Source organism: Dermatophagoides farinae, chromosome 1 (genome assembly GCF_024713945.1).
Source record: "Dermatophagoides farinae isolate YC_2012a chromosome 1, ASM2471394v1, whole genome shotgun sequence".
Taxonomy (NCBI): Eukaryota; Metazoa; Arthropoda; class Arachnida; order Sarcoptiformes; family Pyroglyphidae; genus Dermatophagoides; species Dermatophagoides farinae.
The window spans coordinates 5,862,073-5,884,549 of record NC_134677.1 but is presented as its reverse complement, the minus strand read 5'-3'; the positions used below and the strand labels follow the sequence as shown (position 1 = coordinate 5,884,549).

Genomic DNA, 22,477 nt, shown 5'->3' with positions numbered 1-22,477 from the left:
TTTTCATCGTCACCATCATCACCATAATCGTCAGTCTGTCATTATAATATTATTGTTAATAAAGATTGTACGCTAAAAATTATGGGTCCATTGATGAATTGATATTTGTATATGCACGAACGACAAACAAATGATTTGATTGATTGCTTCATTGATTATTTTATTCATAATTATTATTATTTTACCTGCTTGTGTTTTCACAATTCTTTATATTTCATTCTTAATCATTTATAATATATTGTATGAACACATAGCCAAGACATTCATCAGTTTTTATCAAATTGTATGAATATCGATCTTAAAATTGTTTATTACCGTCTCCCGTTTGCATGTGTGTGTGTGTGTTGTGTTGTGTTTTCGTTATTTTATTTTTTTTTTTTTTTTGAACGGAATTTCCATAACAACATAATGTTTAACCTTCTACAGTAGGAAACTTTAAATTAAGAAGAATAAGAAAAAAAAATAAACCAACGTCTCTAAGTTCATTGTCTAGTTTGTATTGCAAAAAATTTCATGAAACTAGGTTATATGATTTTGACCAAAATATTGCCATTACTAATATTTTGATTCAAATCTCCATGGAATTTAATATAGTGTATAAAATCGTGTATCCTTGCATATCACAAATCGCCACGTAGATGAACCGTCGTCATATCGAAAGATTGTCAAAAATAGAACAAAATTTCATTATCGAATGTTTTTAAAAATAAAATTGAAACCAAATTCAAATCAACCATTTGACAGCAACCATAACCTTTTCCTTCAATAGCATCAACTGAACCAGAACAACAATAATCAAACGATATAAAAATAATATATATTGATATTGATTCATCAACAACAACAACAAAAAAAACTGTGTCAATTTTTTTCTATAAACTGAAACAGTCCATGAAACGATTGTCATAGTGAACGAATTGTTTTTTTTTTGTTCTTTCCGAATTTTTATGTCTACACAAAAAAAACCAAAAGAAATCGAAAGAGAAAGTAATCATAATTTTTTTTTTTTTTTTTGATTGTCGGATGCAATTAATAGCAAAAACTATCAGTTTGTTCCACGTACAATCAACTTTGTGTTTCCGTGTTTTGTGTATGTGTGTAAATATTCTCTACAATCGTTTTCATCACATTATTATATTGTCATCAACATTAATTTGCAGATGAATATTGTTAGATTAGTTCATCACTACTAATGTAATTCATCTATTCGTAAAAAAAAATTATTGAAAAAATATTTCGACAATGAATACTGAATCCAGTGAGTCAACTAATTGATCAATCATTATTCACCCATTCCCCATTTCTTCTCTTTCTCTTTCTAGTTTTGTTCGACTGATGATTCAATGACTCTTTTTTTTCCACCTACTTGACAAGCCCAAAAACTATCGGATATGTCAAATATTATAAAATTGTGATAATGATGCTTTCAGAATTGAATTGTTTGTTCGATGTACAGATGTTCACTGATAATATCAAAAAAAAAATGTATATTTGAACACTTGAATGTTCTTCTCTGAATCAAATGATTACGAAAGTGTTTTGCTTGTTCGAAGCATAGAATAAAGGAAGCAAAGATTTAACAAAAAAAAAATTTTTTTTTGGTCGCACCTCAATGATGGGAAGTTTATTTTGGTTTCCATCGTTTTTAATTTGATTGAATATTTACAATTTGACAATATTCAGACAAAAACATACAAAAAATAGCTTTAGCTTCAATTTTAGGTTTGCGTGCAACTAATTAGTTAACCTTCACTGAAACATAATTAATGATTTTTTTTTGTTTTTTTTCATAAATAAATATACAATCCATAAAGATAAATGAATCATCATTGTTGTTCCAGGATAAAATTATTGCGACATTTTATATAGACACACCTAGCTCGGTGACATCATTATCAAGAATAGAAAAATGAACTTGAAATTTTTTTTCGGTTTCAAAACTAGAAATATCGTTGAAATCAAAAGGAATGTCCATTCTTGGCCATTGTCCATTTCATTTTGCGACAAAGTTTGTGCAGAGTAAAACACAGTGTGTCTTTATAACCAAAAGAAAAACATAATTTTAATTTCGATTCGGTTATAATCTTTATTCATCCCTTTTTATTTGTCATACAAATATAAAACATTTGAATTGATCAGCAGTAAAAATGTTATATTTTACAGTTTATTTGGCGGTTTTTATCTCACTTTTAACAATTTCATCAGCCCGAGGTAACTTTGGATACGGACAACAATATGGCAATCAAGTTTGCGATAAAAATGTTCATCAACGAGCAAAAGAAATGATTCGTGTTGAAATGCAACGTAGTCAACCGGTAAATAGTGGAAACCCACCTTACGATTCGAGATATCCGGGTTTGACAAACAGTTATCAAGTCAACAATTATACCAACAATCGTAACTACCTCTCTGATCAATTAAATGATCATCAATGCAAGTGAGTGAGAATATTAATCTAGTTTTTTTTTAAATTTTCGGTCAGCTTCATATTTGTCATGATGACTTTGCCAATTCGTTAATGATCTGTCTGATATTTTTTTGTCCTCATTTTTTTTATTAAATTTCCGCTACAATCACAACAACAGGTTGATGAGACAGGCTTTCGATGATTTGCTTATAAATACACCATTATGCGATCCTATTGGTTCCTACCAATTTCAGGCATCATCAGATTTGATACAACAAGCTAGAAATTTCCTAGTACAACATTGTGAAAGAAATCAAGGTTGGTTGGTTTTGTTTATTCTTATCAAGAATTGCAATATTCAATAATTTTTATTCATCTCTTGAATGAATGAATTAATAATAATTTTAGGCTGGCGTTACGCTCAATGTTTTAAACGTAGAGAAATTGTTGAATGCGAAAATCAATATAATTATCTTAAGTCAAGAACAGTCGATCAAGGACGAAATTATGCTCGCCATAACAATAATCAACCGATTAGTTATGAGCTTTGTCAAGCTTTCGAAACATTTCGCAATTGTGTCATATCTCAAAGCCGTTCATGTTATACAACTGATTTGGATTTACTTGGTACATATTTTGTCGATAAAGCTCATAATGTAGCTTGGTCATGCCTTCCATCACAAATTACAACCATATCAGATTCATATTCACGTCGAACTGATCTATCATATTCACCAAATCCTGGAAGTGGATATTATCCTCAACCACCTTATGGCCAATATCCAAACATTCCAAATCCAAATAACAATCCTATGATGGCTACAGTTTCACCATATCAAACACAGAATCAACCATTCCCAATCGAAACAATTGACCGTGCTGGAGTTGGTGGTGCCTTGTCCGGTATACATACCGGTACAGTTACCGTTTGTATTGAACGTGTTCGTCCATTCGAAAATTCTTGTCTTGATCATTTGATAATGCGACAACGTGAAGCACGATATGGCCGTAGTAGTAATGATGTTCAACGTCGTATATGCTGGTTCGTATTACCTTGAATTATATATTTTTTTAATTTTTCTAAATAAAATTTTTTTTCCATTCTTCAATCAGTGCTTTGTTTCGCTATCGTGATTGTTTGAGTCGCGTTGTTTTGGAACGATGTTTTGATAATTCAAGAGTTACCGTTGATATACTTATGGGCGATCGAAATCGTGAAATAACTCAATCTTGCCGAGATGTTACCCGTGACCAATGTAATACCGCCAAACAACTGTTCGTCTCGTTCAATTTAATGGTCATTTCATTGATTACTATTTCTATACTAAATAACATTTTCCGGTAATCACATGATTTATGTTGAAATTTTTTTTTCTATTTCGATGGCAATTATCTATTTGACAAACACGTTAATTGATTTTTGATCATTATTTACTTTATTAATGTTATTGGCCAATAAAACCAAAGATGTGACGAATTTTGCATTCAATAAAAATTTTTTATTGTTTTCATATTAATCAATTCATAAAAATTTTTTTGTTTAACTTAAGCCGAAGATGACATAGAAGCTGGTACAACTTGCCATACTCTAATTTGGTTGTCCGTATAACCAGCAAACAAAGTGGAACCATCATGCGACCAAGCCAACGAAATACATTGTGGTGCTTTGCCTTTACTGGCCAAAATTTCAGGTTTAAGTTCATCGACCAAATTTTTGCCTTCCAAATCCCATATTTTAATTGTTGGACCAGTGGCAACACAGAGCCAATATTTGTTCGGTGAAAAACATAAAGCATTGATGATATCGTTATGATCCAATGTATATAAATGTTTGCCTTCAGTAAGATCCCATAACATGGCTTTGAAATCTTTTCCACCAGAAGCGCATAACGAACCATCAGGTGAAACTGTCACAGTGTTCAAATATCCAACATGACCAATATGATCAGTCTTAAGACGACAGTTTGCTAGATTCCAAACCTGGATCAACAAAAAAAAACAAGAAATTCAGTTAATCAAATCTTTATAACAAGTTTTAAAAAAGTAACGAAATATTTCAGAAATGCAGAACATATTTCGAGTCACATGGAAGATTCAATAATCGGTAAATGTAATCATAAACAAATTTGATTGCTCAAATTTTTATTTTGATAAATTACCTTGACCATACGGTCCCAACCGGCACTAACGATGATTGGATTTGTACTGGATGGAGAAAATCGTACACATGATACCCAATCAGAATGGCCGTTTGCTTCTTCGATCGAATACTTGCATTGAGCGATAGTATTCCACAATTTAATCGATTTATCTCGCGAGCCACTGACGATCTGTCGGTTATCCGGAGAAAATGCTACTGATAAAACATCGTTAGTATGGCCTTCAAAACGTCGGGTAGTTTTGCAAAGATTCAAGTCCCACAATCGAAGAGTTTTGTCCCAGGATCCAGACAAAGCATAATGACCGTCTTGCGACAAAACTACATCAGTGATAAAATGACCATGACCACGTAAACGTTTCAATGGAAAACCATAATTAGCTTCATCATGGTTCAATTTCCAGACGATCAATGTTTTGTCACGCGATGATGACAAGATGGTATCAGGATATTGTTTGGTGGTAGCAATTTGAGTAACCCAATTTGAATGACCAATTAGGGTGCCTTTAAGCACTAATTCTTCGGATGGTGGTTGACTTACAGTAGCCATAATTAGAAGGAATTGATTTTGTCAATTTTAATCAAAAAAAATCTTTTGTATTTTGGAAAAAAAGATTAATAAAACAGCCAATTCAGAATACACAAAAAAACACTGGCCAACGCGGAAAGGAAAAGGAAAACAAAAAAGACATGTTTTGAGTCAGAACAAGCCACATGCTGCTTAAGTTACGCATGCGCTAAAAACTAGCCTTGTTTCAGTGGTAAATTTTTAAAATTTGATTGAAATAGTTATCAAAAAGATTTTTAAGAACTCAAAAATTATGAATTTCTATAAAATAAAAAAATTCTATACATTAATTTGCAGTAGCAATTTTTGAGTTGAGAATCAATCGATAAAATGGTTCAATATTTCAAAAATTTTCATCTACTATTTTTCTATTTCAACACCATAGGACTCACCGATGTAGATGGAGATTTGGCCGCTCGTGAAACTGGATTTTTATTTCAAACATATTTTTCTCAATTATCATTATAAAATTGTTTTTTTTATGTTATTATTATATATTTCGTTCCCATAACTACATCATGAGATCAAGTCGGTCACATTTGGATCATGAAAATAAACGTAATGATTACCATTATCATTCGTCTAGTCGAGGACAATCAAACCATTCGGAGAGCAATGGACATGGTACAATCACCAATAATGAACAATATCGATCATCGAAAAGATCTGGTGTCGGCAGTGGTTCTGGAAGCACCAATCTTATTAAACGCATGAAAAGTACAACAACATCACCAAATGATAATACTACACGAACTACTCGAGAGTAAGTTGAAATCTTTCCAACTATTTTGGCTAATAATTATATAATATATATAACGCATTTAATTTGATTAGTTTTGCAAATTCCAAATCATCTAAATCATCAGCCATCCATAACTCGACTGTAAATTCCATCAAAATAGATCCAAATGAATGCCATCAATTGACTTATAATGGATATAATCAAGAAGAAATTGAAGCATTGGCTGATCCAAGTTTGGATAAAAAATCTGATGAAGATTTCGACAAATTTAAAACTGTTTCTTCTAATCTAAGAGAATTAATCAAATTAATTCTGGAAAATAAGAAAGCAAAAGGTAAACTTAAAAATGACCATTCAAATGGTATGGATAAAACGCTTTCGGACATTAAAGTTAAAGGATTAATGTGTCTTATGGAGATGAAAAATCTTAATCGTCTGGATAAATATCGTTTAAAAGAAGCACGCAAAAAAATATCATTGGGCAAAGATAAAGTAGATCAAATTCATTTGCAATTGCAGAATATTCAATATGAAGTTATGCATCTACAAAAAGAACAGAAAACCTGTGCTTCATTCCGTTCAAAAGATGAATCGTTAGATTTATTGGACAAGGATAAGTTTCTTCTTTCTGATCACTTTCCTGAAGATCTAAAACATTTACTTGTGGTTTCGAGTACATCTGTAGATTTAAACAAAGATATTGCTTCAAGTGAAGATTTATACAAATTACATTTAGCCAGACTTGATTGGGAACTTAAACAACGTATCTCTGCGGAAAATCAATTGAAAATGTCTGAAGAATCGCGATTCAAATTAGAAGTGGAAATAACAACTAAAAAACGAACATTATCTCAATTCGATCCAACATTGAAGAATATAATCGAAGCTGCCAAGCCATTAGTATCACATCTAAATGTTCCATTACAAGTTTACGATACTTCTAACCTCTTAACATCATACCTTCCACAACCACTTTATGTACTCTACATCCAAGTATGTCTAATTAAAAAAATTAGTTTTGAAATTTTAATAAATTAAATTACCCCAATTTATTTTTATAGCTTCGTGCATACAAAAGTGCTTTCGATTTGGATTATAACGTTGCTATACAAGGATCAGCTGAGGATGCTCAAGAATTTGAATCAAAACAAAAAAATGAATCCAATTTATTATTATTAATGAATAGTATGCAAAAAGAAATTGATGAAGAAAATGGATTGCAGTTTGAAGATGACGAAGATGAATCTGAACATAGAAAGAAATCAAAAAAATCTCGATATCATTCACAACGCCATGTAGTGGAAGAAGATTCAACAAATAAAACTTTACATTCAGATTCAAAGAATGATTTTTATTCAAGATACAGTAAACTGTTTACGTTTCATCCGATTAAAATATGTGTAAATTTTCGTTATCATGATTACCAGATCGTATGTGTTTTTACCTATTTTCCTAAACTTGGTAAGTATGAATGTAATTTGATTTTGATGTTAAAAATACAATCAATGTTTTATATCAATAGAATTGGTTGGTCTCACCTATAAAATCGATAACCTTTCATCCCCGAATTCGACTGAACCAAAGTATTCAGTGATCAACTACGATAGCAATATTTTTGCTAAGCTACTTTCTTCATCCGATACGGGATTGAAATGTCCCAATGCAAAAATTGAATATTTATTGTGTCGATTTGGCATCAATTCATATGCGGATTTAATACCTGAAATTGGCTATACTTATGATTGGACACAACGCATTGCTGGTATTGAATATTTGAATTCTGATGAAAATCCATTGCTTTCGAATAGCGGTATCATACGTGTTAAGTCGTCTATAGCGATAGACGGCTTGGATAAAACGGTCAGAACTATGATGCATCGTTTTCAATCAAGAATCGATTTGCAGAAACAACTTGATCATATACGCGTTAACAAATGTATTGACGCGAGTTTATTTAATAATTCAATTGTTTCAAATGGTCAGAATTTAATATTCTCGAAGCCCAGATGTTTTATTCAATCTTTCGATAGAATTACTGGTGATGAATTGATCAACGGACTAGATTCATATCAAAAGAAAAATCTTATCGAATACTTTGAACAAGATGTCGATGATCGTAATGCATTTTGTAATGATCTTTTTGATCAAAATAATTTTATTTACAAATTGATTCTCAGATGCGAGCCATTAGATTGTTCATCTATTCAAGAATCCAATTTAAACGAATGGAATGCCTACATCATCATTCCTCATAATTATCCTAGGCGATGGCCATTTTTTATATTAAGTTTGGCCACTAATGGTCCATTCTTCCTCTACCGAAATTGGATCCGTAATTTGGAGGAACACATAAACGTGAATCTGGCTGAAAATTTGATGAAACAACAAAAGTTAGAGAATGAAAAAGAATTCTATTCAAAAACTTTGCTACTAAGACAAATTTATGATCTACAATGTGGTTTTGATGTGATTTCTGATGCATACGTAAAATATGAACAACTAGCCAATAACGAAAGTATTGAAGCATACTCTGGACCTCGTTGTGTGAATTCATTTCTTTCTACACTAATAGTACAAGGACATGATCACTCGTTGAAATTTGCAAGATTTGAATTGTAGTAGAACTGATATTTTATTTATTAAAAATGGATTTATTTTCAAACCCATATTCTGGCATGAAATTATTATTATTCTCTGAAGTAAATATCAAATTTAACAAATTATTCCTGGGTCAAATACTCTTATATTTCATTATATTTTTTGTATATAAATTCTTTGTTTGCAAATTATTAAATTGAAAAACAAATAATTTTCAAAAAACCATTAGATGGCAAAATCTGGCTTTCATAATATCGCTTTTTCCCAATCCTTGATGCTTATCATTTAAATCAGAGTCGAGTGTTTATTCCTTGGCCTAATTGATTTTTCTAATCAAGTACAAATGTCCAATATAAATATAAATCTATTGAATAGATGATGATAATAGCTAAATGATAATCAAATAAAGTATTTCTGATTGATATACTACAATAAAACAATTTTTCCCTTACAATTAATTTTAATTGACATCTATTTTGGAAAATAGTTTAGATAAGAATGTAGAGACTATAAATAATAATTCATATTCATTTTGGCATCATTCCAAATAATAAATAATAGAGGTGATAATGAAATCTAATCGGATGATTAATTTTCGATGAATATAAACTATATGAGTGTCATTAAAGAATATGAAATAATTCAAATATTTTGGATTCAACTAGAAAGTGGATCAAAGTGAATTGTATTTTGCTTGAGGAATCGAATAGCTTTTGTAATAGTAATAATCATTATTTTAGGCTAAATAAGGAACTTCGATTGATAAATATTGATAGGAACTCTTTGGAGACTCTTTGAGCAAAAAAAAAAAATGATTTTCTCCACAGCAAACAAAATTGCTCAAGATAATTTTGATTGATCAAAGAAATATTTCGTCATGATTGTTTGTTCATAGTGCGACCTAAATCCCATTTATTTGTCTCATGATTATCATGTACTATTCAATTCGTCATCAACCAACCAAACATAGCTATCAATCAATTAGAATGTCAAACAAACATGATAATCCGTATATTTGGATTTGTTCTCTTGTATTTACTTCGTTTCGAAGATCAGCAAATAAAAATAGAGAAAAAAAGTTGACAAAAGAGACAAAAATTTTATGATCAATGAGGATTTCGTAAATTTGAATACGTCGATACAACGTCCATTTATTGGATTGGTAGTCGGATAGTCCAAGTTAATTTGATGAATGTATCCGACATCATCACATGCTTTCACACACCATTTCATATTCATTAAAGTGTGAAATTCAAATCTGCCTTCGTCTTTGTTACAATGAATAAATCATTTTATTTTCTCTCACTTTCTACTTTTGGCTTTCACTTTTCCTATTAAACAACTTCCCTCGCTTGTTTTACCTTTTACGATTTCTCTCAGGTAACTTGCTTCAAACGATCTTGCCAAACGACAATTTCCAAAAAATATCAACAACAATGATATGCTCACCTGTTACTCTCACATTTTTCAACGTTTTATTTTTTTTATAATGTGTCTTATGCATCCATTTGAGTGATTTGAGTAACCAAGAAAAATTCACGTAGACTTTTGTTTTGATACTTTATCCTTTATGTGGTTAATTTAACAACAATTGTTTCTTCGTTCGCATTCAGCATTTTACCAAAAATCGATGAGATGAATATTTTTGTTTCACTTTCTTTTGTCAATCATTATATTATTAGTAATAATAAAAAGATAATGAAATATGAATCCGCTCTCAAACTTCTGACTGGATAGAATGACATTTTGTGATTTTTTTTCGAATCATCTACTGAATGGGAATCGATTGAACTTGATTTCGTATCTTTTTGGAACATCAATCAACTAAAACATGCGTTTGTTAAAACAAATTTCATTGGACGGCCATAGTCCACTCAACCTTTCAACTAGTCTTCATTCTTTTCGATTTTATTATCATGTTGGAACCAATTATAAGTTAAACAATGATTTCGGGAAACATCTGGCTGAAATTCTTGATCGTAATGTACGCTTATTAAATATGATCACTTGTGTCGATCAAATTGACAAGAACGATGTCTCATTATTAAAAGCTTTAGAATCTTTGAATGCTTGCATAGTTACATTAATTGAAATGTGTGAATTTACGAAAGCACTCCATTCCACAAACATCAACAACCTGGAAGCAAAAGATTTTGCGACAAACAACAATGGCGAAAAACAAAAGTCTAAACTTCGTCGTCATTATTCATCATTTGTAGATGGTGGACAATTGTTTCGTAGTAAGCGATCATCTTCACAATTATTAAATGGCTTCAACGAAAAAGATCCTACATTGATAGCAAATGAATCCATTTATATTGAAAATATAATTGAAAATTCCATTCATAAACTTATTGAAAGCAATATATTAAATTTATTGGTCGATTCTATACCAAATATTGGTTTTGAGGAGAAAAAACTGGCCAGAGTCATTTTAACAAATTCTTTAACGATTGATTTGAAAAAAAATAAAATAATCGTCGAATACTTTTGTGATCCTTCCAATCAAATATTGTGTTCATTAGTGAAAAGTTATGAACATGGAAAAAGTGACGTTACATTAAATTGCGGTATGTGTGTTGTATTTACAATATATGATTGATGATTTTATTTTATTTTTCAATAATTATAGGCTGTATTTTACGTTTCGCTGTACAGTTCGAGCCGATCATTTTCAAAATTTTACAATCCGATTATTTCCATAATTTTTTTGAATACATGAGACAATCATCAAGTGATTATCCATTCGATGTGGCAATGGATGTTTTCTATACATTCAAGACACTCATGTCTAAACATAAAAAATCTACGACCGAAATTCTGTTGGCGAACAGTGATAAATTTTTCGATTCATTGATTAAATTGTTAGAACATGCAGAATTAACAGAAGACTATGTAACTAAGCGTCAAACCTTGGAGGTGCTTACAGAAATATTTTCCGGTCATGAACGTTTTGATTTACGAGAAAAATTTATCATACACCAAGATTTCATTTGCTCTGTGATCCGTTATCTTTGGAATCGAAATCTTCAAATTCGTTTACGTTGTTTAGCATTAATGAGTCAATTCAGTCAGTATCCTTTATTAACGCTATTATCATCGGATGAAGAAAATGATGATGATGATGATGATGGAAATGCTACAATCACAAATACCGACAATTGTTCATGGCCAGAAAGTTCACGAATGGATAGATTAATCAAAAAAATCAAAAATACTTTTATTGAAGCTCATCCAAACAATCGAAATTGCGATATTAATTCACAAATCAAGAAAAATTTGAATGAGCTGAAAAATGAATGTCAGAAATCAAATATTAAAAACTTCGAACAGCTTGTTTGTTTTATCCATCAATTAATCCAATTGCTTGATTTTAACGATTCACCCTAATCAATTTTGTAATATGATTTTGTTTGTACGAAAAAAAATTCCAATTACATTTTTTATCATCAAATAATCACTTTATTGAAATGACCAATAAAAAATTTAATTACAGAAATATTTAATCGGCGATTTCACCATTAAGTTTCAAACAGCCAACTAAACCATTATCACCGATGACTTTAGCTGTAAGGGTGCCTTTGATGTTTGGCAGAACTGCTGGAACATTGTAACTGTATTTGATATCATAATCTTGACCTTTGTGAATTGGACATTGGACATAGTGGCAACCATCTTGATCGAATCCGGGAACTTCGATTTCGATTCCATTGACATCGGCAGAGATGATTAATTTAAGATGTTCTGAATCTTGGTTTGATTTACATTTCATATCCAAATCGATGGTTTTGCCTTTATGAAGAACACAATAATCGCCTTCGCAACCAGAGACATCGAGTGAAATTACTTCTTTGTGTCCTAATACAGAAAAATTATTCATGAAAAAAAGAAGTGAGTAAATGAATAAATTTCATTAATTTTGAGCAAATTTTTTTACTTACCGCAGTCGACGAATTTCATTTTGCCAGCTGAAGCGACAGCAAAAGTGAGAGCAAAGATGCACAAAAATTTGATCATTTTGATTGTTTTGGTTGTTTTTCGGTCGTTATTTTGGCAAAGAAGAAAAGGAAGAAGAACAATTGGATGATGATACTGTGAAATTGTTGCATCTTTTATACTAAAAAAATAAAACCATTCATTTTTCATTGCCAATAAACAAATTTATTTTTCCCATAATCAATCAACTTCAGCCAATATAATCAACTCTTAATGATCATTACGATAAAATCTCTTTATATCTCAAGTGTTTTCTCATGATTCGGCTCTTATCCGTTCAAAGTCAAAATATAATATACAACAATAGATTCATATGTGTTGTTACCAAGAAAGGGCAACAATTTTCGTTTTGCGAAACATTACCCATGTAAATCATGGTGGTACCGTAAATTGAGCTAATTGTGGAGTATTTCTCTGTACGATAATACTATTAGTTGATTGTATTAATGTATTATCATTTTTCGAATGGGTCCATTCGTCATCAATTGTTCTGTCTGATGTTGATGAAGATATACTTTCGATAGCGATCGGTCTTAACAGAGGCACACGTCGTGAAGCTGTTGTGATTGTTTGATTATATGGACAGGTAATCGAGCTAATTTTAACAATATCATTAGCAATAGGATAAATTGCATTTGTACCGGTCGTAGCAACATTATAAGTGAAAGCATTGGTCATAAGGTCACTTGAACCCGTTGAATATCGGGGATTATGTATCAAAGATTGTGGTATAAATTCTGTATTAGCCGAAGTTGTCATATAATAAGGATTTGATTGCGGCTTGTTTATCACTGAAGAAATTTCTGCCATCGGCGTAGAATTGCTTTCTTGTAGATTAACATTCGATCCATTCATGCCATGTGTTTGATATTCAAAAAATGTAGCTGTCTGATTCATTGGAGATTCGGATGAATATGGTGAACTGATAAGAAATTGATTCATCGATGTTGAAGGCAGCGTTGGCGAATGAGATAAAGATACGAATTTTTCATTATCCTTATGTTTATGAGATGTACAAATTTTTTTCGAATCACTACTTTCTCCATTATTATTGGCCGAATGTTTTGTGTCTGAATTAATTTTATTAGAAAATAAACCTTAAAATCATTCATCTTTACATTACCTCTTCGATGATCACTAGATGAAGAGGATTGATGAGCATTTGAACAGAATCGACTTCGTATAAAGACCATTGTTGCTAAACATAATAGAACCAATGAAATTAAGGCCACAATCAATGCACCAAATATTGGATTGATGATCAAATGATTGATATCATCTAATATGATGGCTCTTTGCTCTATTTTAAGCAAAAAATAAATAAATTGAACAGATTATTTTTCTAGTTGTCCATCATTGATGCTATATTAGTTTAAATACGATAATATAGGATAGGATTTGTTTGTTAAATATTGGTAAACATGCAACAACAACAACAACAACAACAATCCAATAACATTCATACACACACATGCATAAATTCGAACAAAAAAGCCCAGCTGGTATGAATCAACCAAATTGACCAATTTAACCACAACAATGATATATAAAAGAAAATAATCACAAAAGAAACACGATCATCGTTTGTAAATAAACGTGACAAAAATAGTAAACAAATAAAAAAAATTATTCTAAGTGTCTGAATTAAGGCTTATAAACAAATCAAAGATTGTGAATGAGAAATGGATAGAGCCAAACATGGGACTGAAAAAAGATAACAAAAAATACAAACAATGGCAGACAACAAACGACCGAACAAAAAATGAGATGAAAGAATGACATTCGAAATGACGAATTCGATTTTTTTCCGATTCTTGAAAGTTTATCAATATCGTATACGATATGCTAAATCAAATCAAATTTAAAAAAAAAAAAATTATACTCACTTTTACCATTGGTAGTATGTTTGGCCGCATATGCACTGGTTGCTGTACGTAACGTTACTGAATCGCTCCGTCCTTTGGCATTTGAACTGAATACATTCAACATAAATGCCGTATCATGTGGAAGATTTTCAACAGCAAACACTGGTTCTTCACGAGCTGTCACATTTACTTGTAAATGTTCTTTTTCTTTTTTTTGACCAAACAAAAAAAAATATGAACGAATTAGTCAACAAGAATTGTGATGAATACAACATACAACAAATATAAAGTAAAAAAAAAATACGAACCAATATTATAGACTTCTAGATGGAATATTTGTCGTAATCCACCGTTTTCGCCGGGTACACATTCCAGTATGAATGATGCCATTGTAACATTGACAATACGACAATCATGAACCGAATTTGGTGGGCCTAAAAATAACGAAAAATATTTTAATATAATGATGATTGAGAATGAAAAAGAAAAAAAATGAGAAAATCTTTAGTTTGTTTAATCATCATAAAAAAAATGATAATAATAATAAAAGATGTCTGTGTTTCACTCTAGCGAATAATTTCAGACAATTTTTTTTCGTAGAATTGAAAATCTATAATCATTTTTTGTTTAAAACAAAAACATAAAAAAAAATGAAACAAGACCAAATTCGATTGCACTCAACAAAAAAAAATGTATAAATATAAACGGAAAAAGAAAAATATGAAAAAAAGATAACATTCAAGGATTTTTTTTTATACTTTTCATTTCATTTTATTTCATTTTTTTACATGGTTCAAAAGAAAAAAAAACCATAAAGAAAATGAGCATGAGAGCAAATGTATGATGAGAGAGTTATTGATTTTGTAATTCACGCTATCAAAAATACAATACCCGGATGATCAAACGACCGGCGACAAGAATTCAAGTGCTATGAGTTTAGAAACATTTTTGAACACAAACAAACACACACACACACATATATATACATTTCCACTCAAAACACAACAAGAATTGTTTAAAAAAACGTTTGGTTTGCTAACAACGATATGAGAATATATGTGTGTGAAAAGAAAAGCCAAAATAAAGTGGTAAAAGAAAAAAAATGTACCGAAAAAATCAAGCCAAAAAATTGCATTTTATACAGTTTGTCTTTGTATAACCATAACAATCCAGGATGGATGAATATAATCGATGCATGAATTAGTGATGAAACTAGTGTAATGAGAAAGTGAAAAAAGCATGATGTATTCATGAACAATGATCGATAAACTGGCGTCTATGTGTGTGTATGGTTGGTGTTTGTGTAACTTTAAAGCATAACGAAATGAATTCCTCTCGAATAATTCTATTTAATAGAGCATGTTCCTCTTTTATTCAATGAAAAAAAAATTACAGTATAATGTCAGATGATTATGGCTATCATCACCATCCCCATTTTTTTTACTTCTTATCCATCATAACAGAATATTATTAAGTGGTGTAAGAAAAATGAATAGAAAAACAAAACAAAACAAAACATTCCAAAAAAAAAAAAATTTTTCTCTTTTCGTATGAGTACAAAATGAGTTGAAACCATTATTCATCATTACCTTGGATGAATATAAAAAGTATTCGTTGAATAAAATAGAATTGAGAATCTTGGTGTGTAAAAGAGGGAGAAAAATTTGTGAAAAAATTAAGTGTCCTCATCATCATCATCATCAGCACCATGTGAACAGTTTCATATTCCTCACAGAATCAAAAAAGCTAAAGTTACATAACACATTTTATATATTAACTACATTAAATATCACATTGATGATGATAATGTGCAATACATTTGATGATGAAACATTAATGCTGTCTTCAGATAATTCACATTCTTTTCATTTATTTATATATGTGTATAAGATAAGATGATTTTATATATGATTACTCTTGATCTATCTATCTCTCTCGTTTTCTCATCACCAAGATTGCATCAACAATCTTAAAAAAGTAAATCAAACCATAATAATAATAAAAACAAATAGAAATGGATATTATTTATGGAAAGCAAATGCATTTGAATTGTTTGATGAAACACAAAAGGTAAATTGATAATAAAATAAATAAATCAATAACTACATTGTCAATCAAATGAGAATATCCAAGTTTATGTGTATAAATGTGAATAATGAAATACAAACCTGCTTCAACAATTTTGAAAATGCATGGATCACGTTGATTGCCAACAGAATTTTCTGCCATACAATATAATAGACCATAACCGATACGGCTACGTGGAGAATATGTTGCATTACTACGAGCAACGCTTGGTTCTTCATGATGATTCATTGATGCAATTGTACTGAATACATTTTCCAATGATAATTGACTTAGAATATGTGGATTGTTGAAAAATTTTTTACTCTTCTCAATCGATGAATTAGGTGCAAGTATTTCAAGTGAATAATCTTTACGAGATAGTTCATAACTTTCGAGTGAGTTGTTGAAAAACCAACGAAATTGTATTGGTGTTACCGGTTCGGCTTCAACTTCACATGATACATGAATCTGTTCGGTACGAGCAACACCATAAATTATGGTCTGTGTTGGCTTACATAATGGAGCAACTATATTTAAAAAAATGAAAATAAATCATCATTCTCATCATCATAATGAACATCATGTAATAATATAAATAATTAATATATAAATAATATAAATATGAAAAGATTCATTACAGTGTACGTTGAGAAACACTTTATTGCTTGCCGAGATGCCTTCTGGATTTGATGCAGCACATTGATAATTACCACGATGTTCACGACGGACTCGTTGCATTACTAATGATTGATTGGTAACCAAAACACCTGAGACCGGATCATTGGTTAAAGGTTTGCCTTCAAAAAGCCATACAACTTCGGATAATGGTGGATTTGATTTTGATGCACATTCAAAATAAACATCTGAACCTTCGCGAATATTTTCAGGTATCTTTGCTCCTAATGATAGCGTCAATTGTGGAGCATCTGGTTAATATGATGAAAATAAAACAAAAAAAAACAAATTCAAATGAAACAAGTTTTTTTTATTTCACAAATTCTATTGTTACAAAATCAATATTTCGTATGGAATTCAATCGGAATTTTTTTCTTCCTTATTTCTATTATCATATTCCACATATTGATCTGATTGCTTTTGCTTGTTTTTTTTTTTTGGTTGGTTGGTTGGTTGGTCGAATGATTGTTATTGTTGTTTTTCTCATGAGCCAAAAATGAAACAACAAAGTTTTTTCCGGACATTTATTATTATTATTACTATTGTTGATTTATAATTCACAATAGAATAGAATTTCATTCACTCATCATCATCATCATCATCATCTCCATCAAACATATTATTGTATAGTCTTATCACCGGAAACAGGAAAAAATGGAAACATGTAGCATACACATATACATACAATACGAATGAGGGGAGAAAACATAAACCGATAATAGCTTAAACATTATTGATGCCCATTAATGTCTATGTATGTATGTGTGTGTTTGAATTTGGAATCTGTTCCAGTGATGCATTCTATTTCATTTTGGTTTTTTTTTCTTTTGTTCTTAGTTGACCTACATCACAATATATAGACACCATGATATAATAATAATGAACTTATATTCTAATGAGATGAATTCTCAAATAATCGAATAGATATGTGTGTGTGTGTGAATTTCTTCACATACAAAAATATACATAAGAGAAATGAAGCGAAAGCGAGAACAATAATAATGCAGAAAAAAAAGACAAACTGGGCTAATTCAAAAAAAAAATGGTGGCATAATCTTCATCTCAAATATACACAAAAATAGACGAGTGAAATAAATTTATGATGTATGAGTTCGTGGATAGTGTTCTTATATCAGTGCTAAATTCACATTGGCAACTTTGACAATCTACATACAAAAGCAAAAAAAAAAAAAAAATACATCGTCCCCTCTATCCGCCGCATAGAAAAAAATGAAGAAATGTATGTATTCTTTAATCTAACTTGTCTTTATCTACTGTTGGTCGTGATATCACAAGCAAAAAAAAAGGATCCGACAACCACTACTAAGGAAGAAAAAAAATAAATTACAATCGCGAATTAAATTTGAAAATGAAATGAAGTGTAAAATCAAAGATAACTTCTTAAGAAAAAAAAAGAAAGAAAATGGCCATTATATTCAATATACAGATACAAAGAACAAAAAAAAAATGAATTGTGTCAGTGCTCAAATGGCTGAAAAAATGGCGGCTATTATTTAATGTGACAGACAAGAATAATAATAAATCAATTTCACTGCTTGCGAGAAAAAAATGGAATGTTCCAACAACAAAAAACACACTGGCAAATACATCATTTATTCATTGAAATTATTCAATAAATACTGAATAAGCACACTAAACATTGATTAGTATCAGACATCGAAAAAAACGAAATAAATATTTAGACAACAAAAAAAAAAATTCTGCCATCAGCATAAACCTGTTTATTGGGGAAAAAAATTCTCTCCTTGGTTTATGTAAACTGATACTATTAACCGGATCCATCATCATCATAACCATCATTCATTTATTCATTCAATTTAATGTTCATAATTCTCTGTTTCAAAATACTTCAAGTTCAAAGAAATTATTTGAAAATATTTTTTCCCATTATACACACTGATAATTTATGAGTGAAATGATGAGAGCTGATTGTTTAGGGTTGACAATTGTTCGATCGAGTCGACCCACTGTTGCCATCGAAGCAGATAGAAATTTTTTTTTTTTTAATTTTCATTCTCAATTTTGCATATCATCATCAAAGAATTTTACATAAAACGTTGTGAATTTTTCTTCTACCAAATATAACAAAAAAAAACAGCAATAAAAGCAAATTTTTTTCCATTTCATGATTTTGAGAAGCTCCAATTTCTTTCTTTCTAAATTTCTTTCAAATCAAATTCTGAAAACTATGCAATATATCCACACTATATGCGGAAAAAAAATCGACACGCGACTTGTGCGGCAAGAATCATGAGAAAAAAAAAGAATGAAATGGAATATAATAAATTTTAAATAATGAATTCATGAACAATGAGAATAGTGATACTCTTTGAAAAAAAAGAGAGCATCAGCTTTGATGTTATATGAATTAAAAGTTGAGAATGTAAAAACTATTTTTCTCCATAGTCAGAAAATGAGTGAATGAATGAAAAATTAGCATTCATTCATTCAAGAATAAGTTATCCATGACAAAACCGGTAATGTTTGTAGACAAACAAAAGCGTTTCAAGTTTTTTTTTTTGAGCAGTTTAAACAACAACAACCGAATAGAAAAAAAACAACAATGAATAATGATAGTGTTGTGAACCGAAAAAAAAATTCCTTGTTTTCTGTTAATGATACATACATCTAACCGAAATGATGACAGAATCTTCAATTTCTTCATGTTCTAAATGTAGATTATCGGCACGACAAGTTAACCTTTGACCATCATCTTCGGGTGCGGCTATGTATGTCAATATTGAGATGGATAGATTGGCTGAAGTTTGTATTTCCGATGATGTAGTTGGTAATTCCGTTGCATATAAATCGGAGGAAAATGATGAACTACTAACAACAGTATTGCCATTTCCATTGGTAAAATGCAAACGTGAAGCTGCTGTTGGCAAACGTCTAGATCCTCTCCACCAAGTGATTTCAGCTGGTGGTCGACTTCCCCATGTACGGCATTCAATTTCCGTTTTTTTACCGGCTGACAAGACCAAAACATTACCAAACGTTGTTGATGTTGTTGTTATTGTACCAATTGCTGACAATGATGATGATGATGATGATGATGGCAGTACAAAACCAGATGGTAAAGACACATACAATGATGATGGTGATGATAATGAAGTTCCGGGCAATGAAGAACGATTCAAATTGGCCTGAAAATTGGCTGGCACTTGAATTTGAACAGATAATGGCCTCACTGTTATGCATATAACGAAAAAAAAATATCAATGAAGAAAATAAAAATAATAAAAGATAATTGGGATATTATTGTTAGTAAATGTAGCAATAGAATCAATGATTATTATGATTATTTTAATCAATCAAATTGAAACGATTCTGAAAAAGTCAAAATGATATATATCAAATTAATAATTTGAACTTTGCAGTCACATTCATTCTTAAATGTGTGTGTGTGTGCACATTTACACTCTTTTGATATGAGAATATAATTTCTAATTCTAATTCTATTGTTTGAAAACTTTATTTGATCTTATTTAACAAATGTGTCCACTAACTTTCATTTTGTCATCAAATAACGAGAATAAAAGAAACAATTCCCCGTCAAATCAAAAGTTTTTTGTTTTTTTTCTTGTTATTGTCTTGAGAAATAATAATTTTTTTTTTTGAGTGACCAGCAAGAGTTTGGGAAAATGTTATAAATTGCACACGTGTCGTTGTCAAAAACACCATAGTTTGGGACATCAGATTTGGGAAACAAACTTTATATTCTAAGAAACACATACAAATATACTAAAAACTCTGTTTTCACAAAACTATACTGTATTTTTTGAAGAATTCGCTTCTTTTCAATATCTTTTTTTTTGGTTTCAAATTTAATAGAGAATGAAATCAAATAAGAATGTGAAAAAATGGACAATGGATGAAATGGAAAAAAAATTTTGTTCAGAATTGAATCTATTAAAGCGAGTAAGCATCTCATATCTTGTTTTTTTTTCTTTGTTTAGAATTTAGATTATAACGAACAACAGTGAACATAGTGATGAAGATTATTGATGAATAGTAGCGGTTGCGGTTGTTCGTGTTTGTGAACAAAAAAAAATGGAGAAGATAGAGATTTTGGCCATGAATGTAAAGTTAGTAAATTAAATTATCAATTTAAGTTGGTAGGTTTTTTTGTGTTCTGTTGAATAAGGAACATTTATATCAATATTATCGTCATATATTCGGAAATAATAACCAACTACAACAACAAACACAAAAATATATTGACAAAAGTACAATCACGAACCATATGAAACCACCTTTGTTTCATTTTGACTACATTTGGCCAATTGCAAATTTTTCTCCTTTTCTTCCAGTCTATGCATTTTCCATCATTTCATTTTTTTCCTAATGATAACTCTATAATATTCATTCACTAGTGGGCCAATGGCAATGATTCATATATTCTATTTTGGGAACTAAACTAACACATAACAGACACAAAATACAAGAATCGAATATGATATATAAAAAAAAACGATAACGATATATTTGAATCATTGGGGAAAACATCGGAAGTTTATTTTTTTTTACTAGAAAGCTGTTTACTATGTCATATATATTCTTATGGTAAATAGATCTACATATACAGAAAACAAGTAAATGTATATCATGTTCAATATGAAACGATAGAAACTAATAATAATAAAAAAGAAAAATAAGGAATAAGGATGACTTACAATTCAAATCGAGTACAATGGTTGCTCTTCGTATGAATGAATGGTGATGAATGTGACGATTATGATTTCTATTATCATTAATTCTATTTGATAGATCAAGAATTGTATTATGACTGACATAAGATTTCGAGGTAGTCATTGTTGTTGTAGCTGTAGTAGTAATAGTAGTAGTTGCATCAATAGTATCAGTAGCGAAATCAGAAACTGTTTTGAATTCAAAAGATGTATTAATAGTAGATGATGATGGTGTCAAAATAAATGATGGTGGATAGGCTTCACAAATAATTTCTTTTAGTAAATAATTTCGATCTATTTGTGGTATTTCCAAACGATTTCTTGTATGATTATCATCATTAGTATTAAAAAATTCATATGAATCATCAATAATTTTTCCATCATTATTTTTCCAAATCACAACTGGTGGTGGCGAACCTTTTTAAAAAAAAAATGTAAATATCAAATATATGAAAAAAAATTCAATATGATTATCATAGTTCACATACATCCACACCCATACAAAGATAACAAAACAGAAATCCTCTCATAATCAAGAATTTCCAAGAAAATCGAAATCAATTCTCAATAGAAATGTTGAAATTATATTCTATCGAATATCCATATATAAACTTGATAAAAGTTTTTTTTTATATTTCTTATTAATCGTTTTAATTTATTTAGATTTGATTAAACAGAAGTTGATTATA

General features: G+C 30.1%; 6 protein-coding genes across 6 annotated transcripts in view; 3 read left to right on the top strand and 3 right to left on the bottom strand.

Moving 5' to 3' along the window:
* The first annotated feature begins 5 nt into the window (after positions 1–5).
* Positions 6–3,902, top strand: LOC124492038 (uncharacterized). Its single transcript, XM_047054802.2, has 5 exons — positions 6–1,258; positions 2,164–2,437; positions 2,586–2,725; positions 2,816–3,449; positions 3,521–3,902. The coding sequence occupies exons 1-5, from the start codon at positions 1,243–1,245 to the stop codon at positions 3,750–3,752; spliced, it is 1,296 nt and encodes a 431-aa protein (XP_046910758.2). The 5' UTR covers positions 6–1,242; the 3' UTR covers positions 3,753–3,902.
* On the bottom strand, positions 3,885–5,262 carry Rack1 (Receptor of activated protein kinase C 1). Its single transcript, XM_047054804.2, has 2 exons — positions 4,567–5,262; positions 3,885–4,387 (listed from the first exon to the last, which is right to left on the bottom strand). The coding sequence occupies exons 1-2, from the start codon at positions 5,113–5,115 to the stop codon at positions 3,953–3,955; spliced, it is 984 nt and encodes a 327-aa protein (XP_046910760.2). The 5' UTR covers positions 5,116–5,262; the 3' UTR covers positions 3,885–3,952.
* Positions 5,263–5,426: 164 nt separating this feature from the next.
* thoc5 (THO complex subunit 5) lies at positions 5,427–8,695 on the top strand. The gene is made up of 4 exons (XM_047054796.2): positions 5,427–5,896; positions 5,968–6,868; positions 6,937–7,336; positions 7,398–8,695. Exons 1-4 carry the CDS (start codon positions 5,652–5,654, stop codon positions 8,492–8,494), a joined length of 2,643 nt encoding a protein of 880 aa, XP_046910752.2. The 5' UTR covers positions 5,427–5,651; the 3' UTR covers positions 8,495–8,695.
* Positions 8,696–9,254: 559 nt separating this feature from the next.
* On the top strand, positions 9,255–11,972 carry LOC124492037 (uncharacterized). The gene is made up of 2 exons (XM_047054800.2): positions 9,255–11,043; positions 11,106–11,972. The coding sequence occupies exons 1-2, from the start codon at positions 10,305–10,307 to the stop codon at positions 11,861–11,863; spliced, it is 1,497 nt and encodes a 498-aa protein (XP_046910756.1). The 5' UTR covers positions 9,255–10,304; the 3' UTR covers positions 11,864–11,972.
* LOC124492041 (mite group 2 allergen Pso o 2) lies at positions 11,913–12,574 on the bottom strand. The gene is made up of 2 exons (XM_047054806.2): positions 12,415–12,574; positions 11,913–12,331 (listed from the first exon to the last, which is right to left on the bottom strand). Exons 1-2 carry the CDS (start codon positions 12,488–12,490, stop codon positions 11,976–11,978), a joined length of 432 nt encoding a protein of 143 aa, XP_046910762.1. The 5' UTR covers positions 12,491–12,574; the 3' UTR covers positions 11,913–11,975.
* Positions 12,414–22,477, bottom strand: part of LOC124492032 (uncharacterized) — a 41,645-nt gene continuing 31,581 nt past the window's right edge. The window contains exons 5-12 of the mRNA XM_075735897.1: positions 21,774–22,205; positions 19,724–20,287; positions 17,040–17,327; positions 16,503–16,928; positions 14,643–14,768; positions 14,356–14,541; positions 13,593–13,769; positions 12,414–13,539 (exon numbers count right to left, since the gene is read on the bottom strand). Coding sequence (XP_075592012.1) covers positions 12,842–13,539; positions 13,593–13,769; positions 14,356–14,541; positions 14,643–14,768; positions 16,503–16,928; positions 17,040–17,327; positions 19,724–20,287; positions 21,774–22,205 — 2,897 coding nt within the window. The 3' untranslated portion in view covers positions 12,414–12,841. The remainder of the gene's footprint in view (positions 13,540–13,592; positions 13,770–14,355; positions 14,542–14,642; positions 14,769–16,502; positions 16,929–17,039; positions 17,328–19,723; positions 20,288–21,773; positions 22,206–22,477) is intronic.